Here is a 24,662-nt window from a genome sequence, read left to right on the forward strand (position 1 = left end):
GAAATAAAAAAAAAGACTCAATACTGTATTTAAAAAGGGATGACAATATAGTAAAACCAGAAAAATGTTTGAAGTCATCCACAGTTTTTTGTTTGTTCGTTTTTGTTTTTTCTATGCTTCTTACGTTGTCCCATTAAAACTCCGGGTCATAATGCTACCTGATTTTATTTATTTATTTATTTATTTATTTATTTTTGCGGTATGCGGGCCTCTCACTGTTGTGGCCTCTCCCATCGCGGAGCACAGGCTCCGGACACACAGGCTCAGCGGCCACGGCTCACGGGCCCTGCCGCTCTGCGGCATGTGGGATCCTCCCGGACCGGGGCATGAACCCGTGTCTCCTGCATCGGCAGGCGGACTCTCAACCACTGTGCCACCAGGGAAGCCCGCTACCTGATTTTAAATCTCTAATCTTTTAGGAGACTTCTCTGTGAGACATTGTCATCTCTGGTTTTAAATGCCTGAAGATGAGATTGAGAAACAAAATTCTACCTCATCACGTTAGAAGGGAAAATTAAAACATGAAGAAGTGACGTCAGTGTCTAAAGCCAGGTAAAGAAACCAACACTACACATTAAGATTAGAAATTTGGAGTTAGTGCCCATATTACTTTAACATGTATCGTCCTCTTAATTTGAAACCGTATTGCTACTCCTGGGAGCTGCTACTCCAAACTGTTACACTGGAGAAACAATGGTGGAAAATCATAAAAGGAATAAACTATTTTTTAAATTGGGGTATAGTTGCTTTACAATCTGAAACTAACACAATATTGTAAATCAACTATGGTTCAATTACAAAAATTTTTTAAAAAGGAATAAACTATTCTGTTCTCCTCTAATTCTTTCCTCTCTCCCCTCCTTTCCCATCCCCACTCCCACACAACACAGATTCTGTATTAGTAAGAGAGAACAATGCCAGCTGCCTGTCTTCCTTCCATTGTCAGAACTGAAAAAAGGTCAGAACAAACAACAGTGATACTCCAGCAGCTGTAGTGGCTGCAACAGAGTAAAAGAGAATGGGGTCAAAGATGCTCAGAGAGAAGTGACAGGAAGAGAAATAAACTAGGCCAAGTAGCAGTAGTGTAGCCAGCTGTGCTGTGGGAAGAGTGAACGCTGGCACTGAAACATGAGAGCATTTTCAGTTGAAGCCTTCTGATACCGCAGGGACTCCACACGTGTAACCTTTAATTATTGTTCACTCTTGAAAATAAGATGCAGTCAGGCATGACTTCCAGAATGTGATATAAAAACGGTTTCCCTATATATATGTATTAGCATATGGTATTTGTTCTTCTCTTTCTGACTTACTTCACTCTGTATGACAGACTCTAGGTTCATCCACCTCACTACAAATAACAGACACGGGGAGGGGGGAGGGTAAGCTGGGACAAAGTGAGAGAGTGGCATGGACATATATACACTACCAAACGTAAAATAGATAGCTAGTGGGTAGCAGCCGCATAGCACAGGGAGATCAGCTCGGTGCTTTGTGACCACCTAGAGGGGTGGGATAGAGAGGGTGGGAGGGAGATGCAAGAGGGAGGGGATATGGGGATATATGTATATGTATAACTGATTCACTTTGTTATAAAGCAGAAACTAACACACCATTGTAAAGCAATTATACTCCAATAAAGATGTTTAAGAAAAAAAATGGTTTCCCTCCTATCTACGTATATATATATTTTACTAACATTCCATATGAAACTTACCTTTCCCACATTCTACAAGAAAGAACATCAAAGGAAAATGATCAGATTTGAATAAAACTCTGAAATGTTTGTTCCAAGGGCATTTTTTCCAACTTGAGCATACAATTTTTCATGTGACTAGGAGATTCAAGAAGGGAATTTAGCTTCTCAGGAGTAACAGACTATGTAAGATACAAGAGTAAACAAATCGCCAGTTGCGATACATGTTAATAAAGGTATAAGCAATTACTAAGTAAATCTGAGCCTCAAAATAGTTTGCTGTTAAAAACAAATATAAAATATTTAATCTGTAACACTTTCTTGAATAGTCCTATTCCTAGCATTTCTCACTTTTACCCATTTTTACCATTTACATAATTTTTATCCACTGCTCAACATATTTAAGAAAAATTTAAAGCTAAAATTATTGAAGCAAAATAACAGTATCAGTAATCAGAAGCATTTACTGAGTCCTTATTATATGCTAGACATGGTGCTAAGTATCTTAGAATACAGTAGCCATTAAAATTTTATTTCTACCAATATCTCTAATTGAGTTAATTTCTCTAATTTTTTTTTTTTTTCGGTACGCGGGCCTCTCACTGCTGTGGCCTCTCCCGTTGCGGAGCACAGGCTCCAGACCTGCAGGCTCAGCAGCCATGGCTCACGGGCCCAGCCTCTCCGTGGCATGTGGGACCTTCCCGGACCGGGGCACGAACCCGCGTCCCCTGCATTGGCAGGTGGACTCTCAACCACTGCGCCACCAGGGAAGGCCCTTCTTTAATAATTTTTAAAAAGCAATTTGCTGTACAGTGGAAACTAACACAGCATTGTAAAGCAACTACACTCCAATAAAAATTAATTTAAAAAAAGCAAAATAAAGCAAGCATATGCTAAAAATGAGTCTAATCAAATAGTCTGGAGTAGAATAATAATGTTCTAAAAACAAATTAATGAGCAGAGTATCCACTTATTTATGTATCAAGCAAAATGTTTTCAGATTAGTTTCTGTAGCCAGAATTGTGTCCTGGCCAACATTGTATCCATTGGTATGAAGTAAACATTGCTCAGGGGCCACAAAAGCATACAGTCGGCAGTAGATTATCTCTTATCTATTATTAAAATAGAATCTTTTCAGTGTTAGCTTTGCTCTAATTTAATGGATACAAATTAATAGACACAAGCAGCCTAAGGCATAATTTTAGTCCTTGACTATTTTAATATGATTATTTATTAAAAATAATATTTTATGAACGTTTTCTTCTTAGAAGCTCAAATAGGCTGATAAATCAAGTAACACTATCTTTTGGGAAATGCCATTATGCAAAATAGTTTTCAGAAGATGAGTAGAGGAAGATGGTCCAACCTCATAATGAATGCTCACATGGGTTGTATCCAGCAGCACAAAACATATTCTGTCTTGAGATTAAATAGTCAACATAAAAGACTGTTGGTCTTATATACCATGTTGGCAATTTGAATTTGGTTAATCCTGCTCAGGTAAAAAAAAAAAAAAAACCCTCAAATGTCTACTATATATTAATAATGAGATACACAACAAAAAATGCTTATTGTGATATTTATCTAAACACTAGATAATGACTATGTAGAAAAGAATTTTTACCTTTGCAGAAATATAGCATGTAAGTGACTCCTCATTTGACTTTTTCTATTCACAAAGTTCAACACCTCCCTTAATCTGGTTCTACCCAATAATTTATTCTCACCATGTATTGCAAATTCCCAGCAAATCTTTTTATGAGTATATTACACAAAGTTAATAAAACACACCATGTGGGTTCATGACTCTTCCCTGAGTTGATATACTTTTAAGTCTCCAGCTGTAGAGGTATCGCTACAGCCACCAAATATTCGCTCAAATGTCATCACCTCAATAAAGATTATGCAATCCAGCTCAGTTGGAATTTGATAATTCTGTGGTTGCAATCCTATCCTACTTGGCTTGTATGTCTGTTACAACAATTATGTTATTCTACCATGTATTATAGTTGTCCTTTACTTCTACCTGAATTAAACTATAGTCTTTCTGAAAGTACAGAGTTGTCTTATTCAGTGCTAGCCATATGCTAGCAGCATGTTTGTTTGCGTGTTTGTTATTTCCTCAGTGAATATTTCATAGGTGAAAACACAAATGAACAAAACTATTGTCCCCTGTAGATTTTTTGTTCGCCTTACAATGAAAACTCTTAACTTTATAAATTTTGTAAATATCCTTTTTCTAACAGACATTAGAAAACAAATAAATGAGTTTGGATTAATCTTGAAACAGTATTCACGCACTTGGGAATGTAACAACTTCACACACATTTAAATTACATAAATCAAATTACAGCCATTGTAAAAAGTATTTAAATTAAGCTAGTTCAGTTACCATGGAAATACAGAAGTAATTAAAAGACAAATAAAAATGAAACTAAATTATAGCAAAATATTAAGTACATGTCAGGTTCTTCTTAAATAACTTCTGAATGTACGGCAATTCAATATTTCTCTAATACGTGTGACTGCTGGGTTCCAAGGCATATGCAAATCTGAACAGAAAATGTTAAAGTGCTTTCCAAAGGGAGGTGAAACTGACACTACCTCTAGCAGTGGATAATGAGTCCTATTTTTCCAAATCACATCAAGTCTTGGTGTTTTGTCGCTTTTTAATTTTTGGTATTCTGGTAGATGTAAAATGGCATTTCTCTGTGATTATAAAGTGTGTTTCTTTGAAAACTAATGAGGATTAACAACTTTTCATAATATATATTGGCACTTCATCCTTCTTTCTGTCTGAAAAGTCTTCTTAAAACTACTGCCTAGTTTTCTTTGGTTTGTTTCATCTATAACTATCTATCTATCTATTGATCAACCTATGATAATAAGTTCTTATTAGTTTTTTTGATAGGCAATATCTTGAGGGAAAATTCTTATGATTAGAACTTAATTTTAATCTAATCATACTTTTTTTCTGATGTTTATTCTGCCTCTGAAAGATACCCCTAAAATTATATTCTAATATTAATATTAGTATAATCATAATTAAGACAAAATTGGATGTGATATATATGTATATGTATGTATATAGTCTTTACTTGAATGTCATTATAATAATTACATTAGAAAATAATACACCTTTTTTCTTTACTGTATGGTATAATTTTAGTCTTCTGAATCCAAACTATATCTAGAAACACATTTTGACTTTCTATAAGCATATGTTTCAGACAAAAACAAATATTTTATTCACTAATAATTTATTTTCTATTCAAATTGTACTATTGTTAGGATGTTTCCAAAAGCTTTATTATTATTTAGACCAGAGTTTAGTATTTATAAAGGTATGCATTAGACAGACAGTAGATCAATTTAGGGGAAAGATACTGTATTTAAATTGGCACACAATTTTACTGCATGAGTTAGAAAAGTGACTTTTAAGAAATGTCATATTTAATAACATTTCAAATGTAAAGTAATACTTCACATGTAACATAAATATGGAAATGAACACAAAGCTGGAAAATAAAGCAAATAAGGAAGATAAACAGTAATCAAACTGTCTGACTCACTCTTTCTGGCATATTCGTACAACAATTAGTTCTTATCAGAACCCAGATATCTGGGCAAACAGAGGATAACAGGCACACGCATGTATAATCTGGGCTCTTTGTACCCAGTTGATAAAAATGTATGGCATCAATTAGATTTCAAAAAATGTTAAGAAGGCACCTCCCTTCAGCACCTTACGTGGGAGCCTGGGAATTTGAAGAGCACATTTGTTTTATTAACTCTTCACACATTGACATCATTTTCTGACAGAATCCCTATATCAGAGAACTCTAAGAAAATCATTGAGTGATAATTCTCACCTCATCTTGAACCTAAGTACAGGTTTCCCCACTATCCGAAAGTAGAAGGTTCCTGTGAAACCTTTCACAAGCCAAAATGCTATAAAGTGAAGAGGCAATTATCTTAGGACACGTCTTGCTAAGGGATGCACAAAATAAATGGAGGTAAAGCACAGATGCTCACAGACACCGTTCACAGCTATAAGGGATTAATGCTGAGATGCTGAGATGATGCTGAGTGTGGTTCCAGGGAAGGAGCTTGGCTGTGCCAGTCTTCCAGCTCAGATGCTCCTAACCTCTACAGGGCTGCTGCAAAGCGGGCTGGATGTGATTTTAGCTCTTCACCTTTCTTACTAAAAAAGAATATCCTCTTAGGATTTCTTTTGGTTAGCGAAAGCTGATACTAATGTATTTGTAGGTCTTTTGTAAAAGAAAGTGGCATAAATAGAATTTATGAAAATCGGGGGCTACCTGTCATAGCTATTTTGCAAAGGACTCACCAAGTGAAATACCTCTGGAATTCTGGATTATCAAAGTGAATCCTAACGTTTTCTCCTGAACACCACCAACAAAATATTAGTATATAGGTTTTCTAAAAGTTTCATAGAGACCTTATACTCAGCACTGTCACTGTATATAAGCTTATTTAGTCTGCATGCCTGCAGAAATATAAATAAAATATCATCATTACTTGCCTATTTCTATCATAAAATAAATTAGGCAAATTGACATGGTGTAATATGAGATGAGATATAGGAATATTCCACTGAAGGTATATAAGGTCCTGTAGACAAAATGGAGGAAATAAATCAAAATAAGAAAGCTTAGAGTCATATTTTGTTTTGTAGGCAAGGAATCCCTGATTATTGATGATTGTTGTAAACTTGTCAGTTTGATGACATTCAGATCACGTAGCATCTTGTTAAATGAGAGACAGGCCTCCACTATTGGGCAAAAATGGCAATGCGTTAGAAACAGGTCTATTTAATGACACTGAAAAGCATGCTATTTTGAAAATATAACCTTCAGATATGGAAATCACAAAGCAGATCATTTCACCATGTTCTGGGTCAACAGATGAAAAGATGTATGAACAAGTTACTTAACAGGATGCGACAATGTCATTGGCCAATTTGAGAGCCTGAATATGAGAATTTAAGATAAGTAATGAAAGCTCATAAAATAATAAATGCTTATCAAGCATGATTAACCTCAACATGAGTCTGATTATTCTAAGTGTGTTTTATTTCACAATAAGCTTACTAATATGTAAATGTCTGTGACAAATATTAACTAAATAGTTTTTTGGGGTTTTCAAAAGAAATATGCATTGTTCACTCTGCTTTAAAGTTCTATTAAATAATAGTCAGTGAATGTTAAACAAAAATTAACAATAATTTTCATTTATTGATTTATTTCATTTTTCTCAAATATCTGTTTTTATTTGGTTCTTTTTGATTCCAGCACTTAGCTTATAACTATCAGGATTAAATATCACCCTGGCTATGATGTCCACACCATATCTTTAACTATAGATTTTCCAAATTCCTATTTATTTTACCTAACTCATATTGGTTGAGTATAAAAATGATTATTAATTGATAACTGGTGCATTTGGGTCCATCTATACCTGATAGACTATGCTATTCTTTGTTTATACTATCTTCCTAGCCTCTGTAGACATTGATAAGATCCTACGTACATGATCTCATTAAACCTATACAATTGCTCTTTGGAAGTAAGTATTTTCTCTACTCTTTAAAAATAGAAAGTAAGTGAAGACTAGAAAGGTTAATTAACTTGTTCATATTACCAGAATATGTTCTATTTCAAAAGTTTGTGATATCATATTTAAACTGCCTTTAAATGTAAAAATACCATATTTTAACCTATTTTAAGACCCTTTCCTCTACTTCTAAAATAGGCAAATACTTCTTAAACATTCATATATCTTTTGAAATATTTAGGTACAAGTGGCTACATTTCACCATATTTCTAAATCCGTGTATTGTGAATTATACTCATCATATTTTTATAATACTTATTAAACTTATATGAATATTATATATTTATATAGTTTGTTCATTCTTGTAATCTCATTGCAGAGTCTAACCCATTTAAAATACTCATTTAAAGAATCATAATGAATTTTAGTTCATAACAGTCAACAAATATTAATTTATTGAAATTAATTCTAAAGTAAGGAATGTAGCAATAGCTGACTATTTCCAATGTAATACTGCCTGTGACAATTAAAAAAAGAAAAAAAATACATATGTACTAGTCTAACATATTCAAATATTATATTCCAATATTTCTGAGAAGCTAGATTAAATGTATCCTTTACTAAAATCCCAACAAGGTGTCATAAAACCTGTGCCCAGGGCTTAATGTGCATAGAGGCTTAAAAGCTTTCCAGAGAAGCCTACATTCACACTGCTTTTAATTTACCATAATTCTGAAGATAAATTGTTATCATCTGGGAATTGACTCCCCTTGGAAATGGAAGTGTATTAAGTGCTTATGCTATGTGCAAGATGTTTCCAAATAAACAATGCTCTACCTCTACCTAAAATCCCCTCACATTATTTCAAATCGTCTTCTACTCCCTGTTACAAGCACCACTCTAGGGCCCATTTCTACTGTTCTTTGCACTTAAATCCTCCCTGTATACCACTCTATTCAATCGTAGTTATCAAACCCTAAGCCTAATATAGCTGGAGATTATATTATTTTGTAGCACTTTCTTGTAGTTCAATTTGTCACATGAGAAAAATTCCAGTAGGGTTTGCCAACAAGCCTGTAACTCAAGGTTTTCCAATTCTAAGATTCAGGTAAAACAAAAATCAGCTCCCTGGCCTGTGATGCTTTGCATGATTTTTTCTCTCAAGAGCATCATATTGCTGGGAAATATAGTATAAGAAAAAAATGTGGCTGATGCCACTATCAGAACTCAATTATACAGAAAATAGCTGGATGATTTCTCTGGAGTTGTAGCCAAACAAAATCTGTGTTGTGTCATTTGACCCAAAAGTTGTAAATCTTCCCCCTTTTTTATTGTTGTCTACATGGGATTCAATACTTCTCTGCATCTTTCAAAAAGAAAACAGAAGAAAATCACCTTACAAAATAATGTTTTAGTATAATAGGAATATAAATTGACCAATGTAAAGGGGAAGTAAAGTGTAGCTTTTGCTTTGACTCTGGCAAAAGTGGACCCTGGCAAAAAAATATATTATTTAAAATATCTTAATAGCTATATTAAGGGAAAAATTATACTCATCAGCAGAGTCAATTTTTTAGTATGAAGATATATAATATTTTATGTTTGGATATATAATATTATAGATGTCAATATACACTCACATCTCCATCTCCATCTATCTCTATACCTATATCTCTGTATATGTATCATTCATTTTAGAAACTGATTTCTAACAATTACTAGATTTTCCAGTCTTATTAAAAATGATTTGTCAATGTTTCTAGCAAGAAGTAATTATTTTCAGAAAATTAGTAAGAATCAGTATAATGTCTAGCATTATGGCGAGTGCTTTACAGTAGCTATACAGAAAACCCTTAGTGAATTAGTATTTATACTCTATTACAGATAAGGACATTAAAGCTCAGAGATGCTAACTAGTAGCTCCAAATCACAGGACTATTATGTGGTGGAGAAATTATTCTAACTCATGTCTTACTCCAATCTGCTTTTTAAATATACAGTTGACACTTGAACAACATGTGTTTGAACTGTGTGGGTCCACTTATACAGGGATTGTTTTCAATAAATACATACTACAATACTACACGATCCACCGTTGGTTTAATCCATGTATATGGAACCACAGACACATAGGACAGACTGTAAAGTTCTACTCAGATAATCGACTGCAAAGGCGGTTGGCACTCGTAAACACTGTATTGTTCAAGAGTCAACTGTATGTTGTATCCTAACACAACTAAAAGGAAAAAAGACCTCTGAAATTATTTTGGATAAGTCAGTAATTTTTAGTATGTGTAAATAAGAAGAGTGAAGTCATCACTGATGGGTCTGTGACTGTTTTCTCTGGCTTTCTGAGAATATCTGTCAACATACAAATGTGACTTGCATAATTAATATTATTAGTCTTTTTCCATGGAATTACTAGAAGACAACCCAGAGCAATTCCTATATTAGGACTTACAAAAGGCTATAGTTTTCTCTGATGTGCTCTCCACCTGATTTTGGTACTGTTATACAGAATTCTGACAATTTATTGAGTACTAGGAAACATCCCAAGGAAAAGGAAAACTGCCTTCAACTAGACAGTCTCACATTTTCAATTCATTCTCTTTTATCACTACTAATATTCTACTCAATTAGTTTACTTATTTAGCTTTATTCTGGTTTTAATTATGTGCTTTAGTTTCTAAAAATGGCTATTTTCACATTAACAACTATATATATATATATATATATATATATGTTCTTAATAAGGGTGTCACAAATTTGTGGAAAACAAATTTAACAAAAATTAAATTAGTTTAGGGAATTCCCTGGCAGTCCAGTGGTTAGGACTCGGCGCTTTCACTGCAGGGGCCCAGGTTTGATCCCTGTGTGGGGAACTAAGATCCCCCAAGCTGCACGACGTGTCCCCCCCCCCAAAAAAAGGTCAAAGTTGTAAATTTGTTATTGCAAAGAAACTGTATTTGCATGTCTACAAAATAGTAGAATATAAACATGAATTAGTGATGCTTGAGACTTCTGGGTTACAACTAAAATACCTTTTTTTTTTTTTTTTTTTTTTTTTTTTTGCCAAAAGCAATGTCATGAAGTTTTCCCTTATGTTTTCTTATAAGAGGTTTACATTTTCAGGTTTATATCTAAATCTTTAGAGCCCACGAGCCACAACTACTGAGCCTGCGGGCCTAGCGCCCGTGCTCTGCAACAAGAGAAGCCACGGCAAGGAGAAGCCCTCGCACTGCAACGAAGAGTAGACTCCACTTGCTGCAACTAGAGAAAGCCCACACACTGCAACTAAGACCCAACACAGACATAAATAAATAAATAAATATTTAAAATGCATTATTTTGACCTGTGAGAGTTTAAGGTGATAAGTAAAATAAACTGAAAACATGATTTCATAAACAGTTTATGATTAAACTAACACATTTATATGACAAAATTATATGAAATCTTCCAATAAAGTGTTTCTCAGATATACATGCTGGTAGATAGTGATTCATTGATTAAAGAAGTTATAGCTAGGTGTTTCAAATTTGTAACAGAGAAATATATTGAAAACTACATGACCAATATTAAAAGAAAATTAAAATACAGAGTTGAAAGCAAAATCTGCCTCATCAGCACCATCATAAAGGACAAGGAAAACTAAAGTTTTCAATTACTTGTCACCCAAAATTAATTTTTAACAGGAAATGAATTGCAAATTGGAGTAAAGAAACTATGGTGGTCCTTATCTAGGTCATTAAATCCAGTTTTCTTTTCTCTTTTTTCACCTTAAGAATTTTATATTTAAGTATTTGCTTATAATGATGGTTGTCCTAGCCAGATGAAATATAGATACAGATATACCAGTAGTCAGGGCCTGGGTAAGACCCAACTTCCTCATTGGATCCACTCATATCTACATGCACTCACTGATTGAAAGAGAAATGAAAAGGTTCCTAGGACACTGTTTTAACCTCATCCAAAAACTGGGCTCAGAGAATTGCACATGTAAATGGTTGTCAAAATATAAGGATCCCTGCAAAAACGTAGACTGACAGGAGGTACAGACAGGTGCAAGACTTTGGAACAAGGAGAATAGCCATTCCAAGTACATCCAGACCCAATCCCAAAACAGCCATCCGTGGCACATGTGCACCAGGGGAAGAAAATGTCTGAGTGTTTGCCTATAGAGAGCTCACTTGATAAATGCTACAAGAGTACTCTGAGTTCTAAATAATTCAGCTGTAACCAAAAATCCATCTTTAGCATCCCAGGCCACCATATCCCTTTCACTAAGTACTAATTTTTAAAAAGGACAGTACATTTTTGTTAAAACTTCATGAAACAACGAGGAGACATGTACAGCAATGACAAAGGATTTCTAGCTATAAACGGAGAATAGCCCATGGGGTGGTGTTGGTGCTGGGGCGATGGGTGTCTCAAGGTGGCTTACTTCTCTGACTGTTGCAAAGAAGGGCTGATGTACAGCCATTGGGCTATGACTACAATGCAACTTCAAGAAAAAGAATGATTGATGCATTAAAACTATAGAATGCTCCTTGGCTATACTGTTGGACCTTGAATTCCAAATCATTTGGGAGAAGGATTCTGCAAAGGATTTAATTTCCTATATGAGCAAATGGGAGGACAGGACCCAACATATCTTATGTACACTTGCCAAAGAAACAAAATCATTTTAGTTGTCGTATTGAAATTTTCACAATCTTGTATTTAATCCTTAAATCTTTTAATATTTCAAGAATTCCAGCCTTCCTATATATGAAAACTGCTCTTGTTTGCTTGTTTTTTCTTTTTATGCATTGCTCTTTTCACAGCATTTTCTGATGCCTTTGTTTTTGGAACAACTTACTTGTAAAGTTGAGTATCTCGTGTGTGTGTGTGTGTGTGTGTGTGTGTGTGTGTATTCAATACATACGGGTCTTTCTAGCAGAATCTTCCACAAAAAGAGAAGAAATGTCCTCATCCACTCCCGCTTCGTTTTTCGCGATACAAGTGTACGCCCCTGTGTCTTCATAGCGCACGTTGCTAATATGGACCTCGCTGCCATTTGCTGAAAACAGAAGGCAAATGCAACCTGTAAACCAAAGTTCAGTTTTGGTACAGTGATTTCTGATTACACAGTCAAACAGTCCTCTTAGCTTACCCTAATTAAACTGTTTCCCTTCATACTTCCATGCTTTGGAGACATGCCAAATTATTCCAAATGCATTCAGGTGTTTCATAAATTGTGCTGTCACGCTACTACAGAAATCCCAATACTCTGTATCAAGTGCACACACACCATATTTTATATTCATTTCCTATTTCCTACCTTGCATAGGAAGTGTTACATATTGAAAACCATAATTCCATTTCTATATTTATTTTTAATATTCATAATCCACGTGGTCTTCAGCTTTTACAACAGTTTTAATTAATACCAATATGGTTCATTTATAGGAGAATACTTGTGGAAAGACATGTCATAAAGGAATTAAGTGAGCTACATCATGCAAGTAGAATACAATGCCATTTAGCAAGCATATTCTTGAGTCTGAATTATATATCTGGAATTATTAGGTATAAGGGACAGAAAAAAAATAACACATGATTTTTTTTTGTAAGATTTGCAGTCGTTTGCAAGAAATATACCTAAAGTAAGCAGTATTATAATATGGAAATTGATATAGTCAGTGTATAACCAAAGGGTTAAGGGAATGATTAATCCAATTTTTAAATTTTGGTAAATAATATTTGCAGCTAAACTCTGAATGAGTTGCATTCCCCAAAGTGGAAACCAGGGAATAATTAATCATTTACTGTATGTTGGAAATACAGGAGGTGCTTTTACATATATTATTCCTTAATTGTCCCAGATAATAGCTAATTATCAAATGAGGAATCTGAGACTCATGGAATTTATGCAGGTCACTCCCCTCAAAGGTAAGGGCTGGACTTCTGTTCTATCAGACCCTAAGATTCAGTGTTTTAGTGCTCATTTGTTTAGGTTTGCATCTTTTTTTTTACTTTCTTTTTTTTCTGTATGACTCTGTGTGCATGTTGCTGGTGTGTTCCATGTTATCCAATCACAAGGACACCATGAACTATGCACAGTAGAAAGGGGCACGACTCTTTGTGACAGAGAGGAGACTAAATAATCAGAGCTGCTGTTTGAGGAAGCAAGGTAGAAAACCAAGGGGAAAAGAGCATAAATGTCATCCCTAGGAGGATATGGAGAGGCAGTGAGTGGCTGGGAAAGGCTAGTCACTGAAATCACTGGAACCTCTTTCTTGATTTACAAATATCACTGCACTCCTCCATTCCCCACATCCTTTGTTGAGAATCACTTCCCCAAAACAGTTGGCAGGTTTTTATTGGCAGGGCCGCTGAAAACGGCCAGTTGGCTTTGTGGGCTACACAATTTCTGTGCCAACTTCTCACCTCTGCCATAGCAGCATGACAGCAGCCACAGACACTATTTTTTTTTAAATGAATGTGGCTGTTCTAAAAACAAGCAAAAAAAATTGCTTTATTTACAAAAATAGGCAGCTTTTCAGATTTGGTCTGTGGTCCTTCATTTGCAGACCCCTGCTCTAAAAGATGAGAAGAAAACAATGTATTTAAGCCCAGATCAGCTTCTTGTTTTATGTGAAACATGGTCCTCTCCAAAGACCACATACTTAAGGTAAATTCTCTAGAACTTTTTTGAAACTTCAATTTATTCCCTCTTCAAATTCTCTCTTCTCAATATTCTTATATGTTCTTCTAACCTATGTGTCCCACTATCTTTTCCTCCTTTCCCACATAATTTAGCATATCTAGATGTTTTCTACTCTATGACCAGAACTACCAATTTCCGGGTGCATTTATCATCCTGACACATCTGCTTTCAGAACTAGAAAACATTCCCTGCACTTAAGTTTTTAATTAAAGTACTAGACTATTACATAAGCAAATTTACAAATTTTCAAATTCACGATCTCCAATTTTCAAGTAACAGGATGTTACTTGACCTTTACGGTTAGTTGCATTTCATACCCTACTCCACTTTTATTTCAAATCTTTAGTCTTTGTTTGATGTTTCCCGGCATAATAATAACATCTCACTCTAAGCAGGTTGTCTTGTTCTTTATATCATGAAACACATAGAAGTGATTAAAAAGTAAATCCAAATCATTTCACAATATATGTGTAAAATATCATCACCTTGTATACCTTAATCTTACACAATTTTATATGCCAACTGAATTTCAATAAAAGCTGGAAAAGAAAGAAATTAATCCCCAAACCTCCTGTTTCCACTTACATCTTCATTTTTATTGAATTCTCAAAGGAAATTTTGTTTCTTTCCAAGGCTAACCTCCCCTCCTTTTTTGTTTTGTATTTGTCCCTCCTTCCCCTGTTGCATTATTCATACATCTTTCTCTTTACCGATATCCTTTTGTCCAAGAAGTAAGAAATATCTTCATCAGTCCTAAACCTTCCCACCCGCAGCTACTACTGTTATTTTTTACTCTTTCAATATTTGGAAAGAGGTTTTTATACATCTTCCCTCCTTTTCATTTCTAAGCCCACTGAGGACTGATTTTCTAAATGTCACAAGGACAAACTAATCACTAACCCATGAATATATTTTAATGATCTTCCTTGAACTTCCTATGCCCCCAGCATTGTTGAACTTATTCCCATCTCTGGCTTTCTTTTCTTCCCTTCTGTAATCACCTTGTTCTCCTGCCTCTTTGCTAATTATTAGTCCCTTCGGATATTTATCTTGATTTGCCCACCAAAATATTTCTGCTTTGTTGAATTTTACTTCTCATAACCATATCATCCCATCTATTGCCACAGTTATCGGTTAGTGCCTAGACTTGGACCTCACATACAAATGCTAAATAAGCATCTGAAGAATAAATGGATAATTAAATAACTATGTAATTTGGTAATATGTGATCATATACAAAGCCACATGGAATTTCACACTCCTGTGTACCCAGATTTATCTCTTAGGTTCTGCTTCCTACTTACATTTTATTACTTGTCATAGCCTCTCAAAAATTAACTTATTTTCTCTTATTTTAAAAAATGATAATAGCTATTTTACAAATGCCCCAATCTTTCAAATGTTGAGTCAGGAGTGTAGCCAACTCCCCAAATTTGCCTTCCTGTATATTTCTAAAACAAAAACAAAATAAGTTAATATAATATGGTTTGTTGCTATCAAATAGGTAAGAGATGACAAAATCAGAAGCTAATTAGACTTTCATTCAATTTAACTTAAGTTTATCAGGACAATCCTCATCTCAGATTATAGACACCATGATGTAATCAATAGACGTAAACATGTAAATTTGTTGGACCTACTTATATTAACATAGAGATTGCTAGGATTCAGGTTTGAAAGGTCAAAAATACTTTCACATGTCATTTTTCATTTGCAAAAATAAATAAGTAAATGACTTAAAAGATATATTTTAAGATGTATACTGATAAAGTGTATTCACTCTCTAAGTTGAATAATAAGAGCAGTCTATTCTTACAGAAATAATTTTAAAAATGAAAATATAATCATTTCTAAAGTATGAAATGAAGTAATTTAAAAGCATGGAACAAGGAATGTAATGCCATGCAATAGATACTCCAGTAAAATGACTGTCCCAGGGCCACTCCTGACAATGGAATTAAGATTTTTACATTTTTTTTTGCTTACTAGTATAATCAACATATATGAAACTGCTTTTGCATTATTTAGATTAGTTGACATTAGAAAGATTGCCTGGTTTGCTTTTCACATACCACTCATTTGTGATTATTATAATCTGTAAAATAATTGATTAATGTCTGCACATTAGACTATTAGAACATATAGAATATTGTATATATGAGAATGCAAGAATTTCATAACTGTAAAACTACATAAATGTGGAACATATTTAGTAGGATTTTGAATTTTTTCTCTTTTCATTTCATGATGCAAAACATTTCCTAAAGAATTTCTTATTATTGACACCCTCTGTTATATATATTTTAACATATGGTTTAAGCATTTAAAATTGTCTCTTCAGAAATGTATTCGATGAAGAGATCCAATTATTCTGTTCAGCATATCTGCTATAATTCAGAGGATAAGTTTTTAAAAGAAAAAATTAATATTTTACTTATGACAGAAATAATGATATAATTAATCATTATGAGAAAACTATTATTTAAAACATTAAAAATATTAAAGGACTCCACTTCAAATATTATGTCTTAGGTACAACCATATCTTTTTTCATATTCATGATATTCTTTTGCCACCAAGACTTATTTACTCTTTCTCATAATAATGTAAAATGTGTTATAAATTTTAGAATAAAATTTTTACATTGTCATTTAAGAGTAAAAATGCAAGTAAAAAGCACCTTGAAGTGTGAGTTGCTTGGACAGCTTTGGTGTAATATCAATTCCATTCTTCAGCCATCCAAGCTGAGGATTTGGTATGCCCTCAGCATGGCACCTGAGACTTGCAGTTACCCCAGGTTCTCTGGCCTGACTCTCTGGATACACCCGGATTACAGGAGGGACTAGAAGAAGAAATGGAAAAGAAAGTGAATGAGGGATCTGTATTTGCCATTTGATTTTCCAAAACAAAGAAAAATTGCAATAAGAGAAAATTACAATTATATTATTTTAATGATGATAATTTAATGAAGGATATTTCTAAAGGTCTTAGTTTGCAAATAATAGCAGCCACTAAAATGTACCAGTTTCCCCTGGATAAAAGCTATTCTGAGACTGCACCAGTGGAAATATAAGCTGAGCCTGGGATATCTTGATTCAATAACTAAAGAAGTCCTTAAGGAATGACAGAAACATATCAAAAAATACAAAACCAGTTTAAAAGGGCTCTCATTCACCAAATCTGAAGTAATTTGAGCATTGAGATAATTATCAAGTATAAAGGAGTATAAAGAATCAAACAAGACTCTATGAATTCAGTAACATAAATAAATGAACAAATATATAATTGGGAGAGAAGAAAAAACTTTTCCTTACTATAGCATCTTTTAGAAATTAAGATAACAATTCCATGTACAGTACAACCAAAAATAAAATATTTAGGAATAAATTTCACCAAGAAGGTGAGAGACTTTTACATTGAACAGTACAAAACATGTTGAAAGAACTTAAATAAAACCTAAATCAATAGAAAGACACCATGTGTTCATGGATTGAATAATTAATTGGTGAGATAATAAGATTTGGTAAGATGACACACAATACTGCAAAATTGATTTATAGATACAATGTAATCACTATCAAAATTCCTAACCGCATTTTTTTTTTTGAAGAAATGGAAGAGCTAATACTCAGAGTCATATGGAATTACAAGGGGCTCCAAAGAGCTGAAACAATACTGAAAAAGTAGAATGAAACTGGAGTTCTCATATCTCCTGATTCCCAATCATATTACAAAGGTATAGTAATCAAAATAATGTGGTACTGGCAATAAGATAAAAATATACTTCTATGGAATTAGAATAAGGAACACAGAGATAAACTCATACATCTATGGTCAATTGATTTTTGACAAGGATGTCAGGAAACAGTGTAAATACAACTGACAAAACAGGAAAATATTGCAGATGATATCTGATATGAGCCTGGTATCCAGAACATACAATGAACTCTTACAACTCAGCAACTAAAAGACAAATAGCCCCCTTCTGCACAGCAAAGGACACCAACAAAGAAGTGGAAAGGCAACTTACAGAATGGGAGAAAATATCTGTAAACCACTATCTGATAAGGAGTTAATATCCAAAATATACCAAAAAGTCATACAACTTAATAGAAAAAGAATTTAAAAATGGACAAAGGACGAAAATAGACATTTTTCCAAAGATATACAATAGCTAACAGGTTCATGACAAGGTGCTCCATGTCACTGATCATCAGGGAAATGCAAATCAAAACCACAATGAGTTACCACTTTATATCTGTTAGGATGTGTATTATCAAAAAGATTAGAGGTAACAAATGCTGGTGAGGATGTGGAGAAAAAGGAACCCTTGTACACTGTTGGTAGGAATGTAAACAGGTGCAGCCACTATGGAGAACAGTATGGAGGTTCCTCAATAAATTAAAAATGGATCAATTTCCAAGTCAATAAATTTCCCCTTTATGCTTAAGTAAGCCTTAACTAATATGGATTCCTTCTGAACTTTAGCCTCAATATTCTCATCAGGAAAACTGAGATTTGATTTATGTCTCTTCTGGAATATGCAGCAGTTACTCTGGTGATAACGTCAGTAGCAGTACCTTTAGAGTGAAAATTATAATATATTCATAGATGTTATGGAATGTGCTGAATGCTTTGTAGCCATGTTGATTTGAAGATGAGTCACAGAGAGGTTAATGGCATCCCCAAGTCACAAAGCTTATTAGAGTCCAGAGTTGAGGCTAAAATCAAGGGAGGTCTGACTCCTGGGCCAATGATCTCTACATTTCAGTTTGCCCTAAACCAACCTGGCTGATTGTGGTCTGTAACAGCCACTGAATTTAGCCAATAAGAAAGAAAATCTGATAGGTACTAAAAACAAGTATGTTCCAAATTTGACTTGTCTGCACTTCCTATGGCAAAAAAATTATATATATATATATTTATATATATATATATAAGATTCATAGTATACATATGAATATACTATGAATTATATATATTGATATATGAATTATTTATATAATTCATATATGTATAATTATATTCATATAATATGAATTATATATATGATTCATACTTATATATATATACACACATACATAAATACAAATACATATACCTTATGATCCAGTGATCCCACTTCAGGGTATATATCCAAAGGAGACAAAATTATTATCTCAAAGAGATAGCTATATGTATGAACATCTTCCTTATGTTTATAGTAACATTATTCACAGTAGCCAAAATATGGAAACAACCTACATAAGTTTCCTTCAATTGATAAGAGAAAAGAAACTATTATATATATATATATATATATATATATATATATATATATATATATATATATATATATATGAATATTAGTTAGCCTTAAAAGAAAAGGAAACCCTGGGCTTCCCTGGTGGCACAGTGGTTGAGAGTCTGCCTGCCGATGCAGGGGACACGGGTTCATGCCCTGGTCTGGGAAGATCCCACATACCATGGAGCGGCTGGGCCCGTGAGCCATGGCCGCTAAGCCTGCACGTCTGGAGCCTGTGCTCCACAACGGGAGAGGTCACAACAGTGAGAGGCCCACATACCACACACACACACACAAAAAGGAAACCTTGTTCTTTGCAACAACATGGATAAACCTGGAGGGCATTATCCTAAGTGAAATAAGCCAGACAGAGCAAAAAGAATACTCCATGGTATAACTTATATGGGGAATTAAAAAAAAAAAGTTGACCTCATAGAAGCAGAGGGTAGAAAAGTGGTTGTCAGGGGCAGGGAGGTGGAGGGAATAAGGAGAGGTTGGGAAAAAGGTACAAATCATCAGTTATAGGATGAATAAGGTCTGAGGATTTAACAAATAACATGGTGACTATAGTTTATAACACTGTAGGGTATAACTGAAACTTGCTAGGAAAATAGAATTTAAATGTTTTCACTCAGGAAAAAAAAAAAAAGGCTAAAAAAACACCATACAATCCAATTCAAATGTGGGCTAAGGACTTGAGTAGACATGTCTCCATAAAGAAGGCATGCCAATAGCCAATAAGCACATGAAAAGATATCAAAATTCACTAGTCATCACTGGAAAGGCAAATTAAAATCACAATGTGATACCACTCATACCCACTAGGATGCTATTAAACAACAAAACAAAAGGCAGAAATTGGAACACTTGCACATCCGTGGTAGGAATATAAAATGATGTAACCACTGTGGAAGACACTGGTGGTCCACACATGGAATCATCACGTGATCAAGCAATTCCAAGCCTAGGTTTGTATACATAATTGAAACAGGTTTTCCATAACAAACATGTACCTGAATGTTTATGATAACCAAAAGGTGGAAATTACCAAAACAACTATCAACTGATAAACAGAAAAATAAAATGTGGTTTATCCTTATGATAAAATATTATTTGGCAATAAAAAGAAAGAAGTACTGATATATGCTACAATATAATATGCTCAGATATTACCCTAAGTGAAAGAAGTGTGACACATAAGGCGACATATTGTATGAGTCCATTTACATGAAACATCCAGAATGGGTAAATCCACCAGGATAAAAAGTGGATTAGTGGTTTTCAGGGGCTGAGGGGAAGGAGAAATGCGAAATGACTGCTTGATGGCTATGAGGTGTATTCTGGGGTTGATGAAAATGTTTGGGGAGTAGATAGTGAGATGGTTGCATAACATTTTAAATGTCCTATAAACTACAGAATGGTACACTTTAAAATTGTTCAATGTTATGTGAATTTTACCTTGATAAAAAAGAAAAGAAAGACAAAGAAAGGCTGAAGAAAGTTTCTAGCTTAAAAGACACTAAACAGGAATATTAACTGAATGCAATGTGAAATCCAGAATGGATGCTGGACCAGGAAAAATTAGTTATAAAGCTATTATTGGGAAGGTTGCCAACAAGTCAATATGGACTGTAAACTAGATAATGAGATTCTATCAATGTTATGCTTACTGATTTGATAATTGTATTTTGATTGGGTAAAAAACTTTCTTTAAAAAACACACATGCTGAATTAATTTGTGGTAAAAAGAAAATTTATCTCAAATTATACACACACACACACACACACACACACACACATCACTAACTTTAAAAATGTGATGGCTTGCAAGCCCTAGCCAGGGCAATCAGAGAAGAAAAAGAAATAACAGGAATGCAAATTGGAAAAGAACAAGTAAAACTGTTACTCTTTGTAGATGACAAGATACTATACATAGAAAATCCTAAAGTTGCCACCAGAAAACTACTAGAGTGAATCAATGAATTTAGTAAAGTTGCAGGCTCCAAAAAAAATATATACAGAAATCACTTGCATTCCTATACACTAACAACAAAAGATCAGAAAGAGCAATTAATGAAACAATCCCATTTACCTTTGCAACAAAAAGAAAAAAAATACCTAGGAATAAACCTACTTAAGGAGGCAAAAGGCCCGTATACAGAAAACTATAAGATACTGATGAAACAAATCAAAGATGACACAAATAGATGGAGAGATATACCATGTTCCTGGACTGGAAGAATCAATATTGTGAACATGACTATATTACCCAAATCAATCTACAGATTCAATGAAATCCCTATCAAATTACCAATGTCATTTTTCACAGAACTAGAACACAAAATTTTACAATTTGTATGGAAACACAAAAGATCCCTAGGAGCCAAAGCAAACTTGAGAAAGAAAAATGGAGCTGGAGGAATCAGGCCTCCTGATTTTAGACTATACTACTAAGCTACAGTAATGAAGACAGTATGGTACTGGCACAATAACAGAAATATAGATCAGTGGAACAGTACATAAAGCCTAGAGCTTAACCCAAGTGACTATGGTCGCCTAATCTATGACAAAGAAGGCCAGAATATACAATGGAGAAAAGACAGCCTCTTCAATAAGTAGTGCTGGGAAAACTGGACAGCCACATGTAAAAGAATGAAATTAGAACATTCCCTAACACCATACAAAAAATAAACTCAAAATGATTGAAGACCTAAACGTAAACCTTACAGACACTATAAACAGACACTGTAAACCAGACACTATAAAACCCTTAGAGAAAAACATAGGCAGAACACTCTTTGACATAAATGGCAGTAAGATCTTTTATGACTCACCTCCTAGAGTAATGAGAATAAAAACAAAACAAATGGGACCTAATTAAACTTAAAATCTTTTGCACAGCAAAGGAAACCATAAACAAGACAAAAAGACAACTCTCAGAATGGGAGAGAATATTTGCAAATGCAGCAAAGGACAAAGGATTAATCTCTGAAATATACAAATAGCTCATGAAGCTCAATATTAAAAAAAAACAAACAACCTAATCAAAAATGGGTGGAAGACCTAAATAGATATTTCTCCAAATAGGCCAACAAACACATGAAAAAATACTCAACATCACTAATTATTAGAGAAATGCAAATCAAAACTACAATGAGGTATCACCTCACACCAGTCAGAATGGCCATCATTACAAAATTTACAAACAATAAATGTTGGAGAAGGTGTGGACAAAAGGGAACTCTCTTGCACTGTTGGTGGGAATGTAAATTGATACAGCCACTATGGAGAACAGTATGGAGGTTCCTTAAAAAACTAAAAATAGAACTACCATTGACCCAGCAATCCCACTACTGGGCATATACTCAGAGAAAACCATAATTCAAAAAGACACATGCACCCCACTGTTCATTGCAGCACTATTTGCAATAGCCATGACATGGAAACAACCTAAATGTCCATCAACAGAGGAATGGATAAAGAAGATGTGGTACATATATACAATGAAATATTACTCAACCATAAAAAGGAATGAAATTGTGTCATTTGTAGAGACGTTGATGAACCTAGAGAGTGTAATACAGAGTGAAGTAAGTCAGAAAGAGAAAAACAAATATGTATATTAACTCATATATGTGGAATCTGAAAATATTGGTGTAGATGATCTTATTTACAAAGCAGAAATAGAGACACAGATGTAGAGAACAAATGTATGGATAGCAAGGGGGAAGGGGGTGGGATGAATTAGACACAACAGAAGAGAGAATCAGTAAACTAAATGTGATGTCTGGATCAGTTGAGAACTTTCTGCTTCTAATAATGTTGGATATGTAATTCTTATCAATTCTGTTCAAACATCTTTCTGAAGAGAACTTAGATTTCTGGTCACCTGTATACATTATAGTGAAACTGTAGAACAACAAAGAAAAAGAGAAAAATCGTAAAAAACAATCCCAGGAAAAAAAATGACACACAAAAGAAGGAAAGTCAGACTAACAGCTAAATTCTTACAGAAATGCTGGAAACTAATGAAAAATTATAATCAACTTCATGCTAATAAGTAACTTTAAATAAAATGAACACATTTCTAGAAACATAAACTTCTGGCCAACCTGTACAAAAAGTATTATAAAATCTAGAAAGTCTGATTACATTAGAAGAAATTAATACATTATTAAAATCCTTTTTTCAAAGAGAACTGTAGAATGACCCAATCTAAATAAGAAATAACACCAATCTTATATAAACACTTCTAGAGAACAGAAAAAGGTGTGGGTTTTCTTTGGTAGTTTAAAAATATCTGTACAAATCCACTGATACACCTCTCTTCAAAAGGTGGAGACAAATCCTCCTCATCTTACATGTGTGTTGGATTTAACAACTCACTGTTAATGAAAGGAATATGGTCAAGTGATGGTGCAAGGTATGCAATATTATAAAATGTACTGTGGCATCTTTCTAGCTCTTTGCATCACTTGCTATTGAAGAAGTTAGCTGTCATGTCTTAAAGATATGAGTATCTTTACCAGCCTTATGGAAATTCTTATATGTCAGGTGACAGAGAAAGGTCCCATGCCAACAGCCAGCAAGGAACCAACAGTCATGTGAAGGTGCCATCTTGAAAGTAAATCCTCCAGCCCTCAGCAAGCTTTCAGATCACTACAGTTCTGGTCAAAATGTTGACTACAACCTCAGAAAAGACTTCATGCCAGGGCCACCTAGCTAACTTTTCTCAATTTTTAAAAAATCTAATTTCTCGATTTATTACCTCATCTCTTTTTATCTCAAAAGATAATAAAGGTTTGTTGTTTAAATCCACTAAGTTTTACAGTAATTTATTATGTGCTCATAGATAAATAACATCCCCAACAGTTGAGAGCAATATAACCTTAATACCAAAATATGACAAGGGTATTATTTAAAAGAATATTTATTGGTCAATTTCATTTACAAAAATAGATTTTAAAAGTCTCCAGAATATACTGTCAAACAAAATCTAGCAGAATATAAAAATGATAGTAAGCCATAAGATATTTGTTTTATTATAGATATTGAAAAAATCACTCAATATAATTTACCACATAAATAGTCTAAAGGAGAAAAACTGGGTGATCTTCTCAATAGCTGCAGAAAAGTCATTTACTTTTAGCACACAAAAATGAGCAAGTATTTTCCTTATTATGACAAAGGATTTCTTAAAATATATAGCCAACATTTGTAGATGATTGAGTAAAACAAAATGCAAAAGAATCTACGGATGAATTGTCAGAACAAGTAAATTTAGTAAACTTGCATGATACAAGTTAATTATATTTGTAAATATCAGCAACAAAGTATCTTAAATAATGTGATTTTGTAAAGCAACAAACATGTTACATATATATGAATATATCTAATCA

General features: G+C 33.8%; 1 protein-coding gene across 3 annotated transcripts in view; it reads right to left on the reverse strand.

The window, feature by feature from the left end:
- Positions 1–24,662, reverse strand: part of FSTL5 (follistatin like 5) — a gene marked incomplete at both ends in the record, with an annotated part of 533,648 nt that overhangs the window by 105,722 nt on the left and 403,264 nt on the right. For all 3 annotated transcript variants that reach the window (XM_081250998.1, XM_081250997.1, XM_081250996.1), the window contains 2 exons: positions 12,195–12,329; positions 16,660–16,821. In XM_081250998.1, coding sequence (XP_081107124.1) covers positions 12,195–12,329; positions 16,660–16,821 — 297 coding nt within the window. The remainder of the gene's footprint in view (positions 1–12,194; positions 12,330–16,659; positions 16,822–24,662) is intronic.

The sequence above is a fragment of the Mesoplodon bidens genome, assembly GCF_964165515.1.
Source record: "Mesoplodon bidens genome assembly, chromosome: 1".
Classification (NCBI taxonomy): domain Eukaryota; kingdom Metazoa; phylum Chordata; class Mammalia; order Artiodactyla; family Ziphiidae; genus Mesoplodon; species Mesoplodon bidens.